General features: G+C 41.5%; 1 protein-coding gene across 1 annotated transcript; it reads right to left on the bottom strand.

Moving 5' to 3' along the window:
- Positions 1–3,248: 3,248 nt before the first annotated feature.
- Positions 3,249–15,712, bottom strand: LOC125893389 (metalloreductase STEAP4-like). Its single transcript, XM_049584030.1, has 10 exons — positions 15,197–15,712; positions 14,688–14,795; positions 14,524–14,594; positions 14,311–14,398; positions 13,114–13,392; positions 12,918–13,012; positions 12,710–12,820; positions 10,687–10,729; positions 10,358–10,522; positions 3,249–4,102 (listed from the first exon to the last, which is right to left on the bottom strand). The coding sequence occupies exons 1-10, from the start codon at positions 15,419–15,421 to the stop codon at positions 3,845–3,847; spliced, it is 1,443 nt and encodes a 480-aa protein (XP_049439987.1). The 5' UTR covers positions 15,422–15,712; the 3' UTR covers positions 3,249–3,844.
- Positions 15,713–18,320: the final 2,608 nt, after the last annotated feature.

Below are 18,320 nucleotides of genomic sequence, written 5' to 3'. Positions count from 1 at the left end.
TATTTCTATCTTTGCCAAACTTGCTCCCCACAATCCAGGTTTCAATTCCAACCAATCCTATAACGCTCCAGTTTTGCCTGCATCATCTCCTACTTCTTGTTTCATTTCCTTAATGGCGGCACAGTGGTACAGTGGTTAGCACTGTCACCTCACAGCAAGAGGGTTCAAACCCAGGGTGGGGGATTCATACCTTGGGATGGAGGAGCCCTTCATTGCAGAGTTTGCATGTTCTCCCATGTCAGTGTGGGCTTTCTTGGGTCAATTGGTGACTCTAAATTGGCCTTAGGTGTGAATGTGAGCGTGAATAGTTGTCTGTCTCTATGTGTCAGCCCTGCAATAGTCTGGTGGCCTGTCCTGGGTGTACCCCGCCTCTTGCCCAATGTCAGCTGGGACCCCTAACAGCATAAGCAGCTACGGAAAATGAATGAATGAGCTCTTTAAGTTTAGACATGGCTGAAGAAAATGTTCCGTCATGTGAAGTGTTATTGAGTATATAAGTGCAGCATTGTTCTCCAAACATTTGACACACTCCACCTATCAGCTAATATCCAATCTAAGGCTTGTCTGTTCTCCCAGGCCATCCCACATGTTTCTTAGAGCTGTTCTCCTAGTGTCCCGAGGGCTTCATTAGTAAAATTAATGAATCGCTGTTGGTTATAATAGATATAGTTAATCAAAGCAACATTTTTATTTGGTGTGACCCAAAGAAATATTGACTCTATTCCAGCTCTTATTTCATTATTTGCTTTAATTTCCTTAGAAATTCCTAGAGGTACTCTTATATCATCTAAATATACACGAGTCTGGTGCACACTGTCCTTTAGACCTGTGGACGCTGTTTGGGACCTCATTAAATCCAAATATACATCTCCTACCCCTTTGTACACTAGGCCTACCTGTATGGCTGCTTTCATTTGTATCAGGATACAAAGTCCAGGAGTATTTAACAAAACATCATTTCCACACATCCAATAACTGTATGCTACTGCACATGTCTGTACACTTCACAAATGAAGAGTAGCTATATTCATGGTTATGTTATGGCACATCTGGTCTAACGGCACTGGATTCTCAAACCTATTACAGAGCTATCAACATACACTCCTTGTGATGAATACTAAATTTTGAATCTTAATTCACACAGTGCATCTTGCCCTAACAAATTAATAGGTGCTTGATTGGACACCAGCACTGGCATCATTAAAGTACCACCCTCAGTGACAGTCGGACTGGAGCTGTCATTAGAATTATTTATGTTATCCAAGAGAAAATTATTTTTTTTCCTGTATTTTTCAGAAATTTGGAGGTGACTCACCTTCTATTTGAACCTGCAAAACAGTTTCTTTATCAGCCCCAGAGATTATTACTGGCAACTGACCCTCCCACGGATTCTCTGGTCCTGCCTCTCTATGTTGAGCCTTTTCTGTCTAGTTGGGGTCTAGCCACAGATTATAGTTCTGGCAAGTGTGCCCAGGCTGCTCACATCCCCAGCAATCTCCAGATGGGCCCCACTGTGAGGGTCGCCCTACTTAGCACCCATTGTGTGTTTGTGCAGATAGTTGTCTCTTAGTTGAGGCTTGTTGTTGTATCTTTGGGAAGTGCTTGGGCAGAAGGAGGTGCAGGTAGCTGTACCACAGGTGCAGTTTTTCTTGGGTTACTCGTGTCACTAAAATACTATGCATATAGAGTTGATAACAGCTGGTTCTCTATCAAGACATTTAAGTACCGGTAAGTAGGAAGTTCAGTGTAGGACGAGATGTTACACATACTTGAGACTATGAGTGGGAGTAATAGTGTTGTCTGGGGGTTCGAGTGGGAGCCAAAGGGTAAAGGTTAGATGGATAGAAAAGTAGGAAAGAGCAAAGGTAGATAGAAACATAAGGAGCATAGGGAAGGCAGAGCGAAGGAGAGATGCCTGTGCAGACTGAACTTTCTCCCGCCAGACTGGGCCATACACTCTACCTCCCCCTGCTTCCTCATTTCGATAATGGAAGAGAGAAGAAACTAATAGGAGGAAAACATATCTAACTTTAATTGAGGTGGTCAGTTGTTGTTGTTGTTGTTGTTGCACACATTTGCGATTGTGTGTTGGAGTTGGAGCCATGTTGGGGGTGGACTGTGGGGGTTTTAGTAGTGTTAGTGATATTTCAGGGCCCAAGTGGCATCTTTCCTCTTAATCCATAGCCACTAGCTTGACCGTTCAGCTGCGCCAGAGAGGGCTTTGATGGCCTGATGCTGGGCTTGGCCTCGAATTCCCATTTCTGGTAGTTGACTTGCCTACGAAGCCTCTACAACCCACTTCAACTGTGCAAACCTTTGCTTTCCAGTCACCTTGCTCAGCGTCAGCTGCCAGCTTGGTGTATTTAAGGCTCTTTCACTTGTAGGCCTCCTCCACAGCATCCTCCCAGGGCACAGTGAGCTCAATGATGTAGACAAGGTGCAGTGAGAAGGACCAAAGCACGAGGTCTGGTCTGAAGTTAGTAGAGGCAATCTCAGATGGGAAGCATAGACACTGATTTAGATCTGCCAGTAACCTCCATTGTTGTGCCCCTCTGAGTTGGCTGTTGTCTGATGTTACTGTACAGGCCTTAAATTGCTTCGCACCCTCACGGACAAACCCTCTTGTTATTGCCGGATGGAGAGAAATATCTGTTAAACATGATTTAAAAAATGCAGTCTAACCATTCATTAGAATATTACGTTTGTTTGTTTTAAGTTGATTAAAACCATGTGATGAATATTTTTGTTTGACTTGTGTTCATCTTCCTACACAACAGGTGTGTGTGTGTGGGTGCCCTGTGCCATGTGACATCATACTGCATGTGTGCGTGGATGGATGCTTGATCGTGTGTCACTATAACTACCAGTTTTCAGTTCTATGCTTTCTTCACTCCCACTACGATCAACTAAAATGACTTGCTGCGGCACAACATCAAGGGCCTATCTGTTCTGTCACATCCAAATATTATATCCTCTCTGCAGAGGACTTCAGTGATGGAGGAGTCTGCACACTCCTCTCTCCACTGATGTGATGAGATCCAGTAGTGACTGGGGAGAAGCCTGCAGCTCAGAACGAATGTTTCCTGGAGAACAGCATCAGATCAGCCGGAGGGATGAACCCTGGAGAGGGATCAGACCGAGACGACTAGACAGAGCACAGTCAAGTCAGCAGGGGAAAACTCTTTGAGTGTGATTGAGCTTTCAGAAGCATGAGATGTATATGGGTGGGAGAAAGAGATACAAGACAATACTGTTCAGTCACATTTAAGTTTATTGAAAAAGAATAAGGAAGAACAAAACATGCAAAAATTTGCATGATCCAAGATAAATCCAGTAAATATAAGCCGCCATATACTGTAAGTTGATGAGAAACTTGGAGCCATAAAAACCAAAGTCAAACTGTTGCTGCTGATTTTAATAGAAGTACAACAAAGTCGCCCGCCTTGGAGTTAAGAGTCTGTAACAATACTGAAAGTACATAGCAAAATTATGAAACACTGGAGTTAAAAAGTTCTACGGCTGCTTTTATGCATGTGTCTATGATTCTCTAAGGTATTTGTATAACTGATGAAAGCCTACACAGTGCCATTGTATTATATAAAGGGAGCAATTCCAAGATGATTACACAAAGAGAGACTGAAAGGAGTTTAAATCATTTGTCTCTGTTGACTTTGTCGAAGGCAGAACAATAAGTGCAATTGTACAGTCTTGGATCCATGTCATTTAACACAATGAGCCGGGGTTACCTAATGATAGAGCTCCTGGAGGGCAAGTCACCATGGTGTCTTTGCATCTGCATTTTTTTTCCTTCCCATTGTTTTTGTTTCTGTCATTGCGGTTGTTTCTATGTTAGCAGTGCATTCTTACTGCTGTCCTCCGAATGAGTCCTCTCCCAACCCTGTCGAATGCGAGTGAGAGTGCGGTCCACACAGGGCAGAAGCAGGAGCAGCTTGAGCACCAGCAACACGGAGGGCACCACCAGAGAAAGCAAATAGGCCGGTGGTGTGTACCATTTGTAGTAAGAGGGACGAAGGAACTTGTCCCAGCCGTACAGGTAGGTGTGAAAGGTACAGAAGAACAGTGTCAGGTATCCCAGCTTGGACTGTGAGAGAGAAAGATAAGTTAAGACATTTGCAGATTCACATAGCAGTAGATAAGATAGTAGCAGAAGATAATGGTGGCATTGTATGTTTCTGAAAACCACAGATACATTAGTGTGTTTCATACGTATCATATCCAACAGTTCTAGGATGGCCCCTGAAAGTCAAAGACTGATATCATCAGTCGGAGACCCTGAGATTCTTCAAAACGAGCAGTTGTGTTCTTTTTTTGCCAGTCACTGGACTTCTAGGGATGTCTTAGTCCCCAGATTTAGCTGTAGAGTGAGCCCTCCTCACTTTCATGCTGCTCTTTGGTAGTGAGATGGAGGCAGCTGCCCGGAGGAAGAGAGGCTTTGCCTGGTCAAGCTCTCATTCCTAACTCATCAAATACCACCACTTTGTCAATGATCTGTGGTGGTATAATACACACCAGGTGGTAGCAGTTGTTGATGCAGTGGTCACCAACCAAAGTCGTCAATTAAACACTATGCTGGTGGACTTCTGCTTAAGATACCAATGCACAAAGGCATGTTTTGCAGTGTTCTGAAACACACCGGTTGACGGCAGTTTGTCGATTCTACAATCAATCAATTTTATTTATAAAGCCCAATATCACAAATCACAATTTGCCTCACAGGGCTTTACAGCATACGACATCCCTCTGTCCTTTGGACCCTCACAGTGGATAAGGAAAAACTCCCCCAAAAAAACCCTTTAACAGGGAAAAAAAAACAGTAGAAACCTCAGGAAGAGCAACTGAGGAGGGATCCCTCTTCCAGGACAGACAGACGTGCAATAGATGTCGTACAGAAAAAAGTACAGTACAGTTTGTAACGCTGCTTTTAACAACGTAATGTAAGGAGCTGGAAAATCACTCTATGGTGGATGGGAGGGGAGGTGGATGGGTCCAACAAACCCTGGACTTTCGCTCGGGAGCCTGCTGTTTGCTTCCCGTGTGAATGTTGAGCCAAAGCATACATTTTTTTTCTACGCCTAACTACGTGCTTTTGTTGGACAAGGAAATAAACAAAAATAATTTGTAGGTGCTTTTCCAAATTTATTCGGAAACTGAGTGTTTGCATCCAAGGTGCAGAAACTGTACATTTTCTGTGAAAACTTAAGTGTATTTTGAAAAGATGCAATGAATGTAACAAGTGTAAACTGATACTGTGCCCAGAAACAACAGCAGACATAAGAGGAAACCTAGTGTATCATATGTAGACATGAAGGTCCACAGACAAAGCAGTGATATTCTACGAGTTCGGATGAGAACACGTTGGCTTAGAAGTGGTGAATTTTAGCTAACAGCAACTTAATACAATACGCTTTTGCTTGATATCTAGTGTTGCACAATTTCGACCCAGCTTACTTTACTAGTTGCCTATATTATATTTACGTGAACGTCACTGTCACCCTGAACGTCCCCCTTAACCCTGTTCAGACTTTTTAAACTCCCTTCGGAAAAAAGGAACAAATATTCAAATAATTGTATTAAACAGCCAAATCTGATTGGACTGCCATAAATCTGTGAAACATAATGTTTCAACATATCTGTTACATGATAACGTACAAGTGTTACATAACCGTAGTTTACAGAAACAATACAGTACAATGCCAACATTTATTCTGGTGATTTGGTTGCATGCAGTTACAGTTTCACAGAAAAACACAGAACTAATAACTGTATAATAGGCCCAGTAAGTGATAGACTGACCTTTACAGAGACAAGCTTTTGACCTACACATGTGCACACACTCTAGCATGCTAATCTACCTTGTGTGCAACATATGTACATAGAGAAAATTCGACTGCTGTAGATGGGGAATGTGCAAACACATGCACACTTGCACATTTTCAAGCATGTAGATCTATGCCATACACATGAACTGAATCTAAAGACTGTGGCAAAAGGATAATGTATGCCCCCCAAATTACATTTGATGAATAACTTAACATTTAACGCACTGCTCTAATTTGGGCTGGAGTAAAGGGGAGGGATGTGGAATGAGAAAACGAGCTTGACATGACCCAGTTACATTTATGAATGAGTCTGGTCCCTGTAGTGAAGCTGATTTCATTTTCGATTGGTCAAAGTTGGAAAAAAGGTAAACATTTGCATCTGCCCGTCCTGAGTAAAAACAATCAACACAAGATTTAGCAAGGGAAGGGTGGAAATATTACCAACACGGTTTCAACAGATTACTTCCAACAGGAAGTTGGAAACAGCCCATGTCACTGTTTCCCATCTGGGGGCTGAAGCACAGAATCGTCCTCATCAGTCATAGCTTGAATCTTGGCTCATGGACATGATGGAATATTGTTGCAAACAGTTTTTATGCCACTATTCACATACTTTAAAGGTCCAGTAGCTTCTCTGTAAATTTCCACACCAACTGAAACTCAGCAGCCCAGAGCATAAACAGGTGCAATACTGTAGTGGCATTACACAGAGCATTTCATAATGCGCTTTAAAATACCTCCAGCGGGCACATTGTGAGTGGATACCAACTGAGCCTATTTAATATTGTGAGCATGTATCTCTCTGTTAACTGAATCATCAATCTGGTTGTCATTTGCAGCTTTTCAAGGCCACAGTGTGGAGGTGAGATAATCAGTTGTACCAAATTATATTTCCCAATGAGCTTGTTTGTATTCATTTTATCAGGAGCTGGCTCGCAAAATATAATCGGAATGGCTGTAAAATGGGCTTGTCTGCCATTCATGTTCCTGTTTGTGGGCTACCTGTGCCAAATCTGTTGGCTACAAAAGCTGTGAAGGCTTTCACTTTGTTAAAGAGAGTGTAACATGTAAGTGTAAATCTAAGTGGACAGTGGATACACATGTAATTTGTGGGCTGATGAAGTTTATAAAGATATGATCAGAATACGAATCTTTGTCATTTTAGGTTTCTTGGAAAATATTTCAATCTGACATTTAATGATTCCTGTAAAAACACACATGGGCACAAACACTGACATGTTCTTATGATTTCAGGGGATTTAGAGGCATTTAGTGGTGAAAATTGCAGGTTGCAACCAGCTAAAACTTCTTCCAGTTAGAATTCCTTCGGTTTTCACTGATCAGGATGTTTTTACTGGGAACTGAATTATCTGTAGAAGTCTCTTCCTTCAAAACAAACGCACCATGGCATCAAAACCGATAAAAACACTGAATAAAGTAGTTTCACATAACAGATCAGTGTTTCTCCTACACTGCTTGTGTTAAATTCCCCCAAGATTATAAAAACTAAAACTATAAAACTCCACCCCTCAGGCCTGTGACTCTCTTTTCCCCTCTAAACATGCCAGGTAGAACAGAGAGATGACTCATGTGAGTGCATATGGACTTTTCAGTTTTATAATGTTTTCTTTGTTAATCCTGTATGTATTATTTAAAGTTAACAGATTGTTTTGTGTTATTGTTCTAAGATTCCTAAGTTTAAACTGTTGTTAAAAGAAGAAAAAAGAGTGATACCTTAGCAGATGCATTAATGACGTAAGTTAAATGATACCCAGTTTGTTAATATTAATTGCATTTTTACTATTGTGTAACATTATTCAGAGCGGTAGCATTTCCTTTTAAATATTCTTTGTTATAAAGAAAATAATCCGACAACAACGTCAGCTACCCTGTCTGCAATAAAATGTTGAAACAGCTCCCTGGATCCAGTGTGTTTAAGTGTGCACCCCATCATCAGATGTTCTGCAAGCCAGCCGCAGCACAACTATACTGTTTTTTCAGTTTGGATCATCAGAGATAGGCCGCTGGCCCAGCACGTGCTAATGTGTGCTCACCCTTTTTGTTTGATAACTTAAGATCCAGACATTCAGGAGGTTTTTTACCAGTAGCTGAATTATCCGCAGAGGTCTCTTCCTCTCTAAAACAAATGGGCCTGGTGATTTAAAGCGCTAAAAACACTGAATAAAGTTGTTTCACATTAAAGAATCTGTGGTTTCCAACCGTGCTCAACACTGATGGGCTTCTAACTATGGTGGCAGATATGAAAACATGAATGGTGCCATCTAGAGCCAGTGGTTTCTATATTCTGGGCTAACATAGAAACATGGCAGTGCAACATGGCCATCTCCATGGAGAGCCCGGTCTCACTCCGAAGTCATCAAAATCCGGCGCTTATGCAGTGACTTGTAAAATCAAAAACCCATGAAAGAGGCGTCCTTTAACGTCAGCATGATATGCAACGGTTGCCATTATAGTTTAATCGCGCATGGTGGTGTAAGGGGGAAACATGGCGGGACAAGGACAAAAGTTAAGACTGAGAGGTCTGTGATTGCGACATGTACTTTTGTTGCCTAAACCTAACCATGTGCTTTTGTTGTCTACACCTAACCACATGCTTTTGTTGCCTAAACCCAACCACGTGCTCTTGTTGCTTAAACCCAACCACGTGCTTTTGTTGCCTAAACCCAACCACATGTTGTTGTTGCCTAAACCCAGCCACTTGCTTTTGTTGCCTAAACTTAACCACATGCTTTTGTTGCCTAAACCCAACCACGTGTTATTGTTGCCTAAACCCAACCACATTTTTTTTGTTGCCTAAACCCAACTACATGCTTTTGTTGACTAAACCCAACCACGTGTTTTTGTTGCCTAAACCCAATCATGTGTTTTTGTTGCCTAAACCCAACCACATGTGTTTGTTGCCTAAACTTAACCACATGCTTTTGTTGCCTAAACCCAACCACGTGTTATTGTTGCCTAAACCCAACCACGTTTTTTTTGTTGCCTAAACCCAACTACACGCTTTTGTTGACTAAACCTAACCACGTGTTGTTGTTGCCTAAACCAAGCCACTTGCTTTTGTTGCCTAAACCCAACCACGTTTTTTTTGTTGCCTAAACCCAACTACATGCTTTTGTTGACTAAACCTAACCACGTGTTGTTGTTGCCTAAACCCAGCCACTTGCTTTTGTTGCCCAAACCCAACCACGTGTTATTGTTGCCTAAACCCAACCACGTTTTTTTGGTTGCCTAAACCCAACTACATGCTTTTGTTGACTAAACCTAACCACGTGTTTTTGTTGCCTAAACCCAACCACGTGTTTTTGTTGCCTAAACCCAATCACGTGTTTTTGTTGCCTAAACCCAACCACGTGTGTTTGTTGCCTAAACCCAACCACGTGTCTTTGTTGCCTAAACTTAACCACATGGTTTTGTTGCCTAAACCCAACCACGTGTTATTGTTGCCTAAACCCAACCACGTTTTTTTTGTTGCCTAAACCCAACTACATGCTTTTGTTGACTAAACCTAACCACGTGTTTTTGTTGCCTAAACCCAACCACGTGTTTTTGTTACCTAAACCCAACCACGTGTGTTTGTTGCCTAAACCTAACTATTTGTTATTGTTGCCTAAACCCAACTACATGCTTTTGTTGACTAAACCTAACCACGTGTTTTTGTTGCCTAAACCCAATCATGTGTTTTTGTTGCATAAACCTAACCACGTGTGTTTGTTGCCTAAACCCAACTACATGCTTTTGTTGACTAAACCTAACCACGTGTGTTTGTTGCCTAAACCTAACTACATGTGTTTGTTGTCGAGGGGAAAAAATGTCAATTTGCAGTGTTGTACCGACATAGTGCCTTTATTTTGAGAGAGACTGTGTGTAAACGTTAAATTTCCTGTGAAAATGGAAGTGTATCTTGAAAGAAGACAATGCATGTAACAGGCAGAACTTGACACGCATCCAGGGTAACTTGCACGTCCTGTGTGAACGTACAACAGTCACGTGCAGACTAGAAAGTCCATGACGTGATGAGGGAGAATGTGTTGCCATGGATGAGGACCTACTCCCTTTGTAGATATAAACCGCTCATTCTAAGGTGATGAAAACAACAACAACTAATCTTATTTTCAGGTGATTACACACTAAAGAAAACATCTTTATTATATCATATTACATCTCTGTCGATTTATCCCCCTAAATCCAATACACTTGGCCTTTAAGCGAAAAGCTGTTGAACAGACTCCTTGGGAAACCATAGAGCCAGCACCACTGGAAACTATATTAAAAAAAAATTCACATTCCAGCTGCGACCGCTAGTGTAAACAGGATGCATGGGCACAGCCAAATTCTGACGGGTTGAAAAGCATCCTGCACAACCCAAGTAGAGTTCTGTATTCCATGTGCACAATGTGTCACTGTGAATGTGCACACACACACACTGAAGCTCACACATTCTAACACATCCAGATATCCACATACCATATGACTCAGACAAACATGCCAGTGTCTACCTGTATGAAGCTGAACTCTCTCCAGCTGAGAGCATTACTGACGGAGGGAAGAGAGGTTATTCCCAACAGGACATACAGGCCAAATCCCAGAATCCCAATAGAGAAGTAAGAGTCAGTACGCCAGGCCAAGGTGGTGTCTAACACTGACGTTCGGTTCTCCCTGATCTTAAAGAGACAGCAGACAAGAAAGAGAGATGTTTATAAACTACTTCAGAAATATGCAGGCTCATATGATGTGGTTGAATGTGAATAAACAGGTACTTTTTATGCAAATGGAAAGCTTTGAATTTAATAAACACACTTATTTTCCAGCTGCATGGCTGTCTTACCTGTGCGATGGTACCAGCAGCAATCTTGAATCTCACGTAATGTCTAGGGAAGAAAATGACAAAGGTATTTAGAGAAAAAAATCATCAGGCCTAATTATTGTTTCGTATCTAAGGTGGTTGTTACCAGAATTAAAACTATTTAAAAACACTCCTGGTGTCATTAGAATAAGAAAACATGTGCTTGAGTATAAATTTCTTTTATATTTCAACTCTGTACATAGATGCACCACCGTCAGGCAAACATTACTAGGCAATGTTAGTTCACACTAGCTATTTTCTACTGGAAATACTGTAATGAATTGGTGTTGTGGCTAAATATATGGGGAAGTTGTCACAGCACACTGTAATTGCATCCAACTCAGGGCATGTTTCAGACAACGCTTTAGCCTATATGTTTGAAATGAGTTGACGCTGCTCCTCCAGATTGAGGACAGAAGTTTTTGATCCACATCTGCCACTGTTTCTCTGTCTTTTTCTTTTCTTTTTTTTATTTTACTTCTTCGCCTCATGTCCTGCTTTTTTCAGGATTTTAAGTGCCCTGAGTTTTTTCCCAATTTAATTGACTGGAACATCTGTAAATAAAGTAAATCATAGCCATTTGTGCAGTGTTGGTCATCTTCCTAGTTTCCTGAGGTGGTGGCTGATGCCCAGAACACTACAATAACCACCAAGTAACACCTTAGGGTGCTTTCAGACCTAGACTTTGCTTGCTTTGGTCTGAATCAGGGACTTATTTTGCTACAAAGTTGCATAATTGCCTAGTTTTACGAGTTTGTTCGTGTTCTCACGGCAGCATTTACAAGCGGACCAGATCAAATGCCTTGTGTGACAAAGCTGCTCTTGATTGGTCAGAATTTTCATGCGGGGAAAATCCAGTAAGTAAACAAAGTGTTGAAGAAGAGTACACTTGCAAGATAAATGTGACACTTTCTAATGTCACAATGGAGGGACAACTACGCAGGTTGATTTTAGCGCTGCTCATCGTGGACTATATTGCTGTCATTGTTCATTTTAGGCAAACCATACAGTTTGAAAACGAGGCGCGGCTCCAACTAGAAAACAATGTGTTGATGCATTGGATGTGCTGAATGTGCATATTAAGGCAGTACAGGAGGAGGTGCACATTAGTAATCCTCCAGGACTGTAACATGCTCACAATGTGTAATGTGACTGCAGTTGGTTCAGATCGAGGTCTGAACACGTTCTCACCACAAACAAACTGCACCAGAGTTTGTTTGTGACCAGACCGGTTGTTTTGGTGTGCACCTGAGTGTGATTGCTGTGTTCACACCTGCCCAAATGAACTTGCACAAATGAATTTGAGTTTGATTGAACCAAACCACACAGGGCAGGTGTGGAAGTACCCTTTCTTTCTTTCTTTCTTTCAGTAACTCTTGTCAAACTTTATTTCTACTGTCCATACTCTTTTGCTTGCTTCTTCTTTTCTAGCTTATCAAGAAATAATACTTTTTAAGCGGCCACAAATCAGGCCTTTCCCTCTCATAAAGCACTCTGTGTTATGACACTATAATAATAATATAACAATATAAGGCACTTTTCTATAACAGGAGTCCCTGTAAGTTTATTGATCCTACAGTTTTTGCATTGATTAAAGCACACACTTGGTTGCTGTATTATTAGGTACGCCTAACTAAAAGTAATACAGCTTAATACAACAGCCTTGTAACCCAATTTATATCTATGAGGGTAGACTAAATATTAAAAACATCTCTCAGCGGCACAAACCACAGCACCCAAGACAAACATTAAGTTTGTTTTTTGTTTTTTTAAATGTACAAGCTAAATATTAAGACTTCCACGAGGGTAGGATTTATTGCAGGGCTGCTATTAGATTCGATTTAGACAGGTGTTTATAATGTAGCAGCTGACTGTAGTTAAATTTACGGTTTTGGGTCCTTTCACATTCAACGATGTCACAATTTGTTTTAGTTAGAATTAACAATAAATAGGATATTTCAGATATGTTAAATGGAGTGTAGGGATGTGTGCACCTGTAACATACCTTATGGGGATAATGAGAGTGTAGAGCACATGTAAGAAAGCAAAGCCAAGTGCTACCAGTCCCATCTGTTTCCTGCACAGCATCCAGCGGTCCAACCAGTCAGGGAAACGCCTGGAACAAAAATACTTTGACTTATAGTTTACAATATTTAAAATATGTTGGAAATTGTCTTTGCAGGCACTAAATGTTAGTCCCTCTTGTTACTGACTTGTATTTGGTTCCTCTGTAGAGCTGAAGGAAGGCAGCTATGACACCAGGCACGTAACACAGAGACAACATGGTGAGAGACACAATGGGAAACACCTGAGAGGTAGAAAACAAACACAGAAGTGGTTACTGTGATACCCCAGAGTCAAATTAGTTACGTTCAAAGAGGAACAAATGCTCATTTAAACAGGTTTTACCTTGTTGGCCATCGACACCATGATTCTGAAGGAGATGTCTTTCCCCTGGTCAACATACGCATAGACAACATCTGTCATGACCACATAGACGAAGAAGAAGGCGGTGAGACCGACGGCTATGCGCAGTGGCAGCCTCCACTCTGGGAACAGCTGTAGTGGGAAGTCCTCCAACTCTTTGGCTGCAGTCAGAGACCCTCTATCCACAACAGCGAAGCCCAGTTTGGTGGCCACCTCTGCTACTGCCTGCTTTGCCTCGGCACGGTTTCCACACATGTACACCTGGAAACCAGGAAAGAAAAATAGTTGTTTAAAGCACTTGAAATGCCCCATGTGAGAAGCATAAGTCTTCATTATTTCGTATTTACACATTTATGTTTATGCATTTGCGCACGCAATGATGAAAGGGTATTTTGACTCCAGAGGACTGAACATAAAAGTAGCTGGAGATGCTGTGGCTTCTTGCATGAAATACTAAATTTAGCTGGAGAATGCAGGTAAAGACTAACAACAATGCTCAGTCAACACCTATGTGATGTTGCTGATTGTGCTCCAATTGTACCACATACCAATATATAAACATACACCCCTCACAACACACACACACACACACACACACACACACGCTGTGTGGTTTTTACTGTCCTCTGGGATTGCACAACCAGATCAAAATGAAACAGAAAAACCCACATATGCTGCAGCTTTGCAGTACAGAGCGAGAGAGCAAAGCATGTGATGGAGAGCTTAGATCTAAGAGAGACTGTGGAGTTAATTGATTCAAGGATACATCAGAGATGGCATTCACAGCAAAGACATGAGGCTGACTCCTCAGATTTGGCTTCTTTTACTTGGATTTGGTTTGATCAAACCTTCAAAATGAGTTAATAATATAGTTTGGACTGAAATGTTTTCCTTTCTGAAAGAGACTATTATTTTTAACTTGTTGGTCAGCGCCCCACTGTGTGAACACATCAGAGAATTGTAAAATGCTTGTAGTTCTGCAGTAGGAGAAGAATTTGACAGGCAGTGCTGAATAGTTTAATTCTAAAATGAGATAATTTACCATTTGAAAAAAAAATCCTAAATAGCAGAAGAAGAAAATCAAATTAAGTACTTTTTTTAGTTACAGTGTCAAATATACTTTGCCCACCAAAAAATACTAACACATTAGATTGGAAACATCACAAACACTAAGAGTACCTGTCTGTTGGCATCTGAGGGTCCGTTCTGCAGGGCCCAGGCTGACAAGGTGTTAAAAGCCTTCACCACATGAGCTCCAGGGATCAGCCTGGACAACAAACAACAAACTCTGTTTTCCTTCATGTTCCACCAGACGTTGTTGATTCAAACCACATGATCCATGAGAGATCCTAGTTTTTTCGGTAATTACATTATTGCCTGATTTCCTCTTACCTCTGCAGATACTCAGCATTGGCCTCTGGGTATAGATTCTTCTTGAGGTTGTTGCTGACGTCCACCAGCACCTTACAATCAATGAAATCAGCAGAGTGGATGAAAAGTTAGAAATTAACCAGCTGCTATGTTACACAAAGGCATCTGACTGTGCAACAAGGTACCTTCCCCTTGAGTTGAGGTGCAAGTGTTTCCAGGAAGTCATAGTGTACTCTGTGAATACAAATAAAGACCAGATCGGCTGACTGGGCTGCTGCCTCGTGGCTCAGCACCTGCACAACACACACACACAAACACGACTGTCATTCATGGCTCTTCAGTGTGGCAGCATGCTCTCTCATAACAGGCTCTGTGTGTTCTTTGATAGCTCACTTGCTAAGCACATATTGCATGAATCATGAAAACAAAACAAGGCAACACGTGCAGACACACATGAACACACACATTATCAGTGACCTTGTTTAGCTCAGTCAACTTTCAAAGTCTGATAACAACGTTTTCTTTTTCTTAGCACAATGTTTGCACTTTTACTGACACAGTTATTTGAGTTGTGTCAGAACCATCGTACAACACACGTGTGAACATATCAGCTGTCGACTATAACAACAACAACATCAAAAGAACATCAAAAGAAGTTTCAGAGTTTGAGAAGACATCATGCAGTGTGTTGTACCTGAGCCCCCTGAGGCAAGGGGCCACAGCTGTGAGGTCTGCGGCTGCCGTACACCACCCTGTAGCCAGACTGGAGCAGACGCTGGCCCAGAGTGCGCCCTAAATCCCCCGTCCCAAAGATACACAGCAGCTCCCGCTCAGGGGCAGCTGCCGTGCCCAAAGGACACAGCGACACGCTCTCTGGCTTCACCTCCTTTGACACGTTGCTCAGTCTGTCAGCCGACATGGCCACAGTCTGACACAAACAGTGATGATATTTCCTGTGGTTTTGACAGAACAAAACACTCCACCGGATTTTCTGTCAAAACGTGTGATGTGTCCGGATTCAAGGCAGATGTAACAAAATAATAGTCTTCAAAGTAACAGCTCTTCTGGGTGCTTCTGGAAAAAGTGTCAGCAAATCAACTGTCTGCCCCTCAAGCCCAAGTGTCTGCTCTTCTAACTCATTACTCTGTAGACTGACAGATTTTTCGGGCTTGAGTCAGATTTTGTATTGGCCCATCCCCTCCCATGGCTCCGGATGAAGACTGTCTAAACTGGGAAACCCCACAGCAAAGGTGGGAGGTGTGTGTGTTTCTGCTGGCATGAGTGTCTGATGTTTTCTTTGTACAAACTCTGTGTCAGTCTGTGTCTGTGTGTTTGTGCTGGAAAGTTTCAAGTACTGCCTGCTTCTGGGAAATCAGCGGATCATCTGTGACAGATTAAGCAACACTGGAAAGCAACTCTTAATTCATTACGGTCTGGTTTTTCTGGCTTTACCAAATTGCTGCTATGACACATCACACATTAAGAAACACTCAGAGGAAGGTACAGTAGTGAGTGAAAGTTCCAGTTAATTATAGGACATAAAGGAAGTGCACATCTAAAAACCGCAACAGGCCCTCCTTGACTGGCAGTGTGACAAAGATCTTTAAATTGTAGCTTATCAAATGTCAGTTGCTCAAAGGCATTAGCTTATAAGAGTTTTAGGCATTTACACAGAATAAAACCAAACAGATGAAAACAACTTAAATCTAGAGCTAGTGTCCTTGATTTAAGGTTTTATAGCTTTCAGACAGTCCTTGTTTTTAGAGACACTTCTCTAATGTTGTTAAGCAAACTGTAGTCAACATCCTCTTGCTTGAGCTCCAGTTCTTGTACTCAGTGCCCACGAGCAAGCACATGAGCATCGGCCAAAACGGTGCCAAACACACAACTGACTGTGACTGACTGTCATCATGTTGATACAAAGCTGGAAAAAAAGTTAATCATTATTTAGCATAATGTTACTATCTGCAATGTTTCTATAATTCATTTCACCCCTTGGCCCCATAATACCACATAGCTTACCATTTGCAAATTACCGAATCAGCTGACGCTAGGAGCAAACATGAAAGGCTAAATTACAGCTAGCTGGCTAACATCATCTCAGGTTAGGGTTAGGCTGTGTTGCCTCTGGCTAGTAGAAAGCACTTTAAACTGTTACATCTGATATTATTGGCTAAATCAACAGCAGTTGTTGCATTAGGGCTTACATAGACTAACAGTGTTACATAGATTACCATTTTTCGCCAATAGCTGAATAAATATTTCCAGGCTATGAGAAAAATACTGTGTGTCATCTCCAGTTCCCCCTCCTTCATTTCCGACCAAGCAAGAGACCTCCGCACCATTTGTTCCTGTGAGGTTTCAGTAAGTTTGCTAGGTACGCATGAAGCACTTGACAATGGAAAGAAAGGAGGCTCCAATACCAAATGCATGTTCAAGGTTATTTAGGTCTCTCACAGTACAGTAGTCTATATTAAATGATTATTATGTTATCACAAGCTATTAAATATTTTGTCTTTTGTTGAAGAAATGCTTTAAAATGGCCATTTTCTTACATCAGTACTGGGCGCTGACTGTCTGATAGTGCTCTGAGACTGCAGCTGCAAGTTTTTGAGGTGTTTTGTTTGTTTGTTTGTTTGTTGTTCAGCTTTATTGAGACAATTATACAACAAATTTACAAACCTAAACTGCAGCTGCAAGTCTGTCAATATAGACGTTGATTGCACATCATCCTGTGAGCAATCATGATAGGATTTCACAGATTTGATACATGATTGATTATGATTCATTTAAAACAAGTAATCAGGTAATATTTCCTGTGCTTTGTGACTTTATGTTACATTCCCTCTGTATGGAACACCTTTGAACCTCTGATCTTACAAATTAAGATACCACTGGTCAGAAAGACATCAGTTAAAGTATAGACTCGTGGATTCTTGTGGATATTCCCCCGAAGAATGAGCACATTAACATGAGCTCACAAACATTCTTGTTTGGCTCAACAGACAGAACAACAGAGGAGTGCTCACTAATGTGTGCTTAATTGTGAAAAGCATATGGAACACTTAGTCTACGCTGCATTAGTTAGTATCATGTAGCACATAAGCGGAGGAAGTAATTTGGCAAGCGAGACAACTGACAAATCCTGAACTAGCCAACTAACAAATCCACTCAGACGTAAAATGTATATAACTGAAACAGCATGTGTGGACCCTGTGTTGTGGTAGGTGTTGGTCATTTGTTAATATGAGCAGACTAACGTTAGCTACTGTTGTTGGTGAAGATTCTCAGTCATCCAGGGCATGGTCATCTCAAGTGCTATATCCTCCTGGGACCTGAACTTTTGTTTGACATGCATTTTTTCCCTACTGTTTGGGGTCAGTAGGACCCAATAAGTATAAAAAAAAAACTACGCAGTGGGTGCGGTTACATGATGGCTTCTCATTCGGAATGAAATAAATCTGAATGAAATCATTCAGAATTAAAGTTTTTCCAGGTAGTTTACATGGGAAATATTCATTCTGAATGAGGGTTTACCGGGAGATCAGTTTAATCACCTTTTAATGGCCTGTATTCGGGTCCGCGCAAGGTTTGGGGCAGGGAAGGTTTCTGATTGGATAGGGGGCGGGGCGGATGTTACATGTTTACGTTTATCGAAAAAAAACACTGTAGTCCTCGTTCCGGATAACGAGATGCTTGACGACGCCGTTCTTAGTGCCTTTTTCGGGCTTGTTTTGCTTATATTCTTGAAGCAGCAGTACGACAACAACCTTGTTCTGCTAATGCTTCGTCTGTTGAGGAGGAGAAGGGTGGTAGAA

Source organism: Epinephelus fuscoguttatus, linkage group LG8, assembly GCF_011397635.1.
Source record: "Epinephelus fuscoguttatus linkage group LG8, E.fuscoguttatus.final_Chr_v1".
NCBI classification, from domain to species: domain Eukaryota; kingdom Metazoa; phylum Chordata; class Actinopteri; order Perciformes; family Serranidae; genus Epinephelus; species Epinephelus fuscoguttatus.
This window is presented reverse-complemented; position numbering and strand designations above follow the sequence as displayed.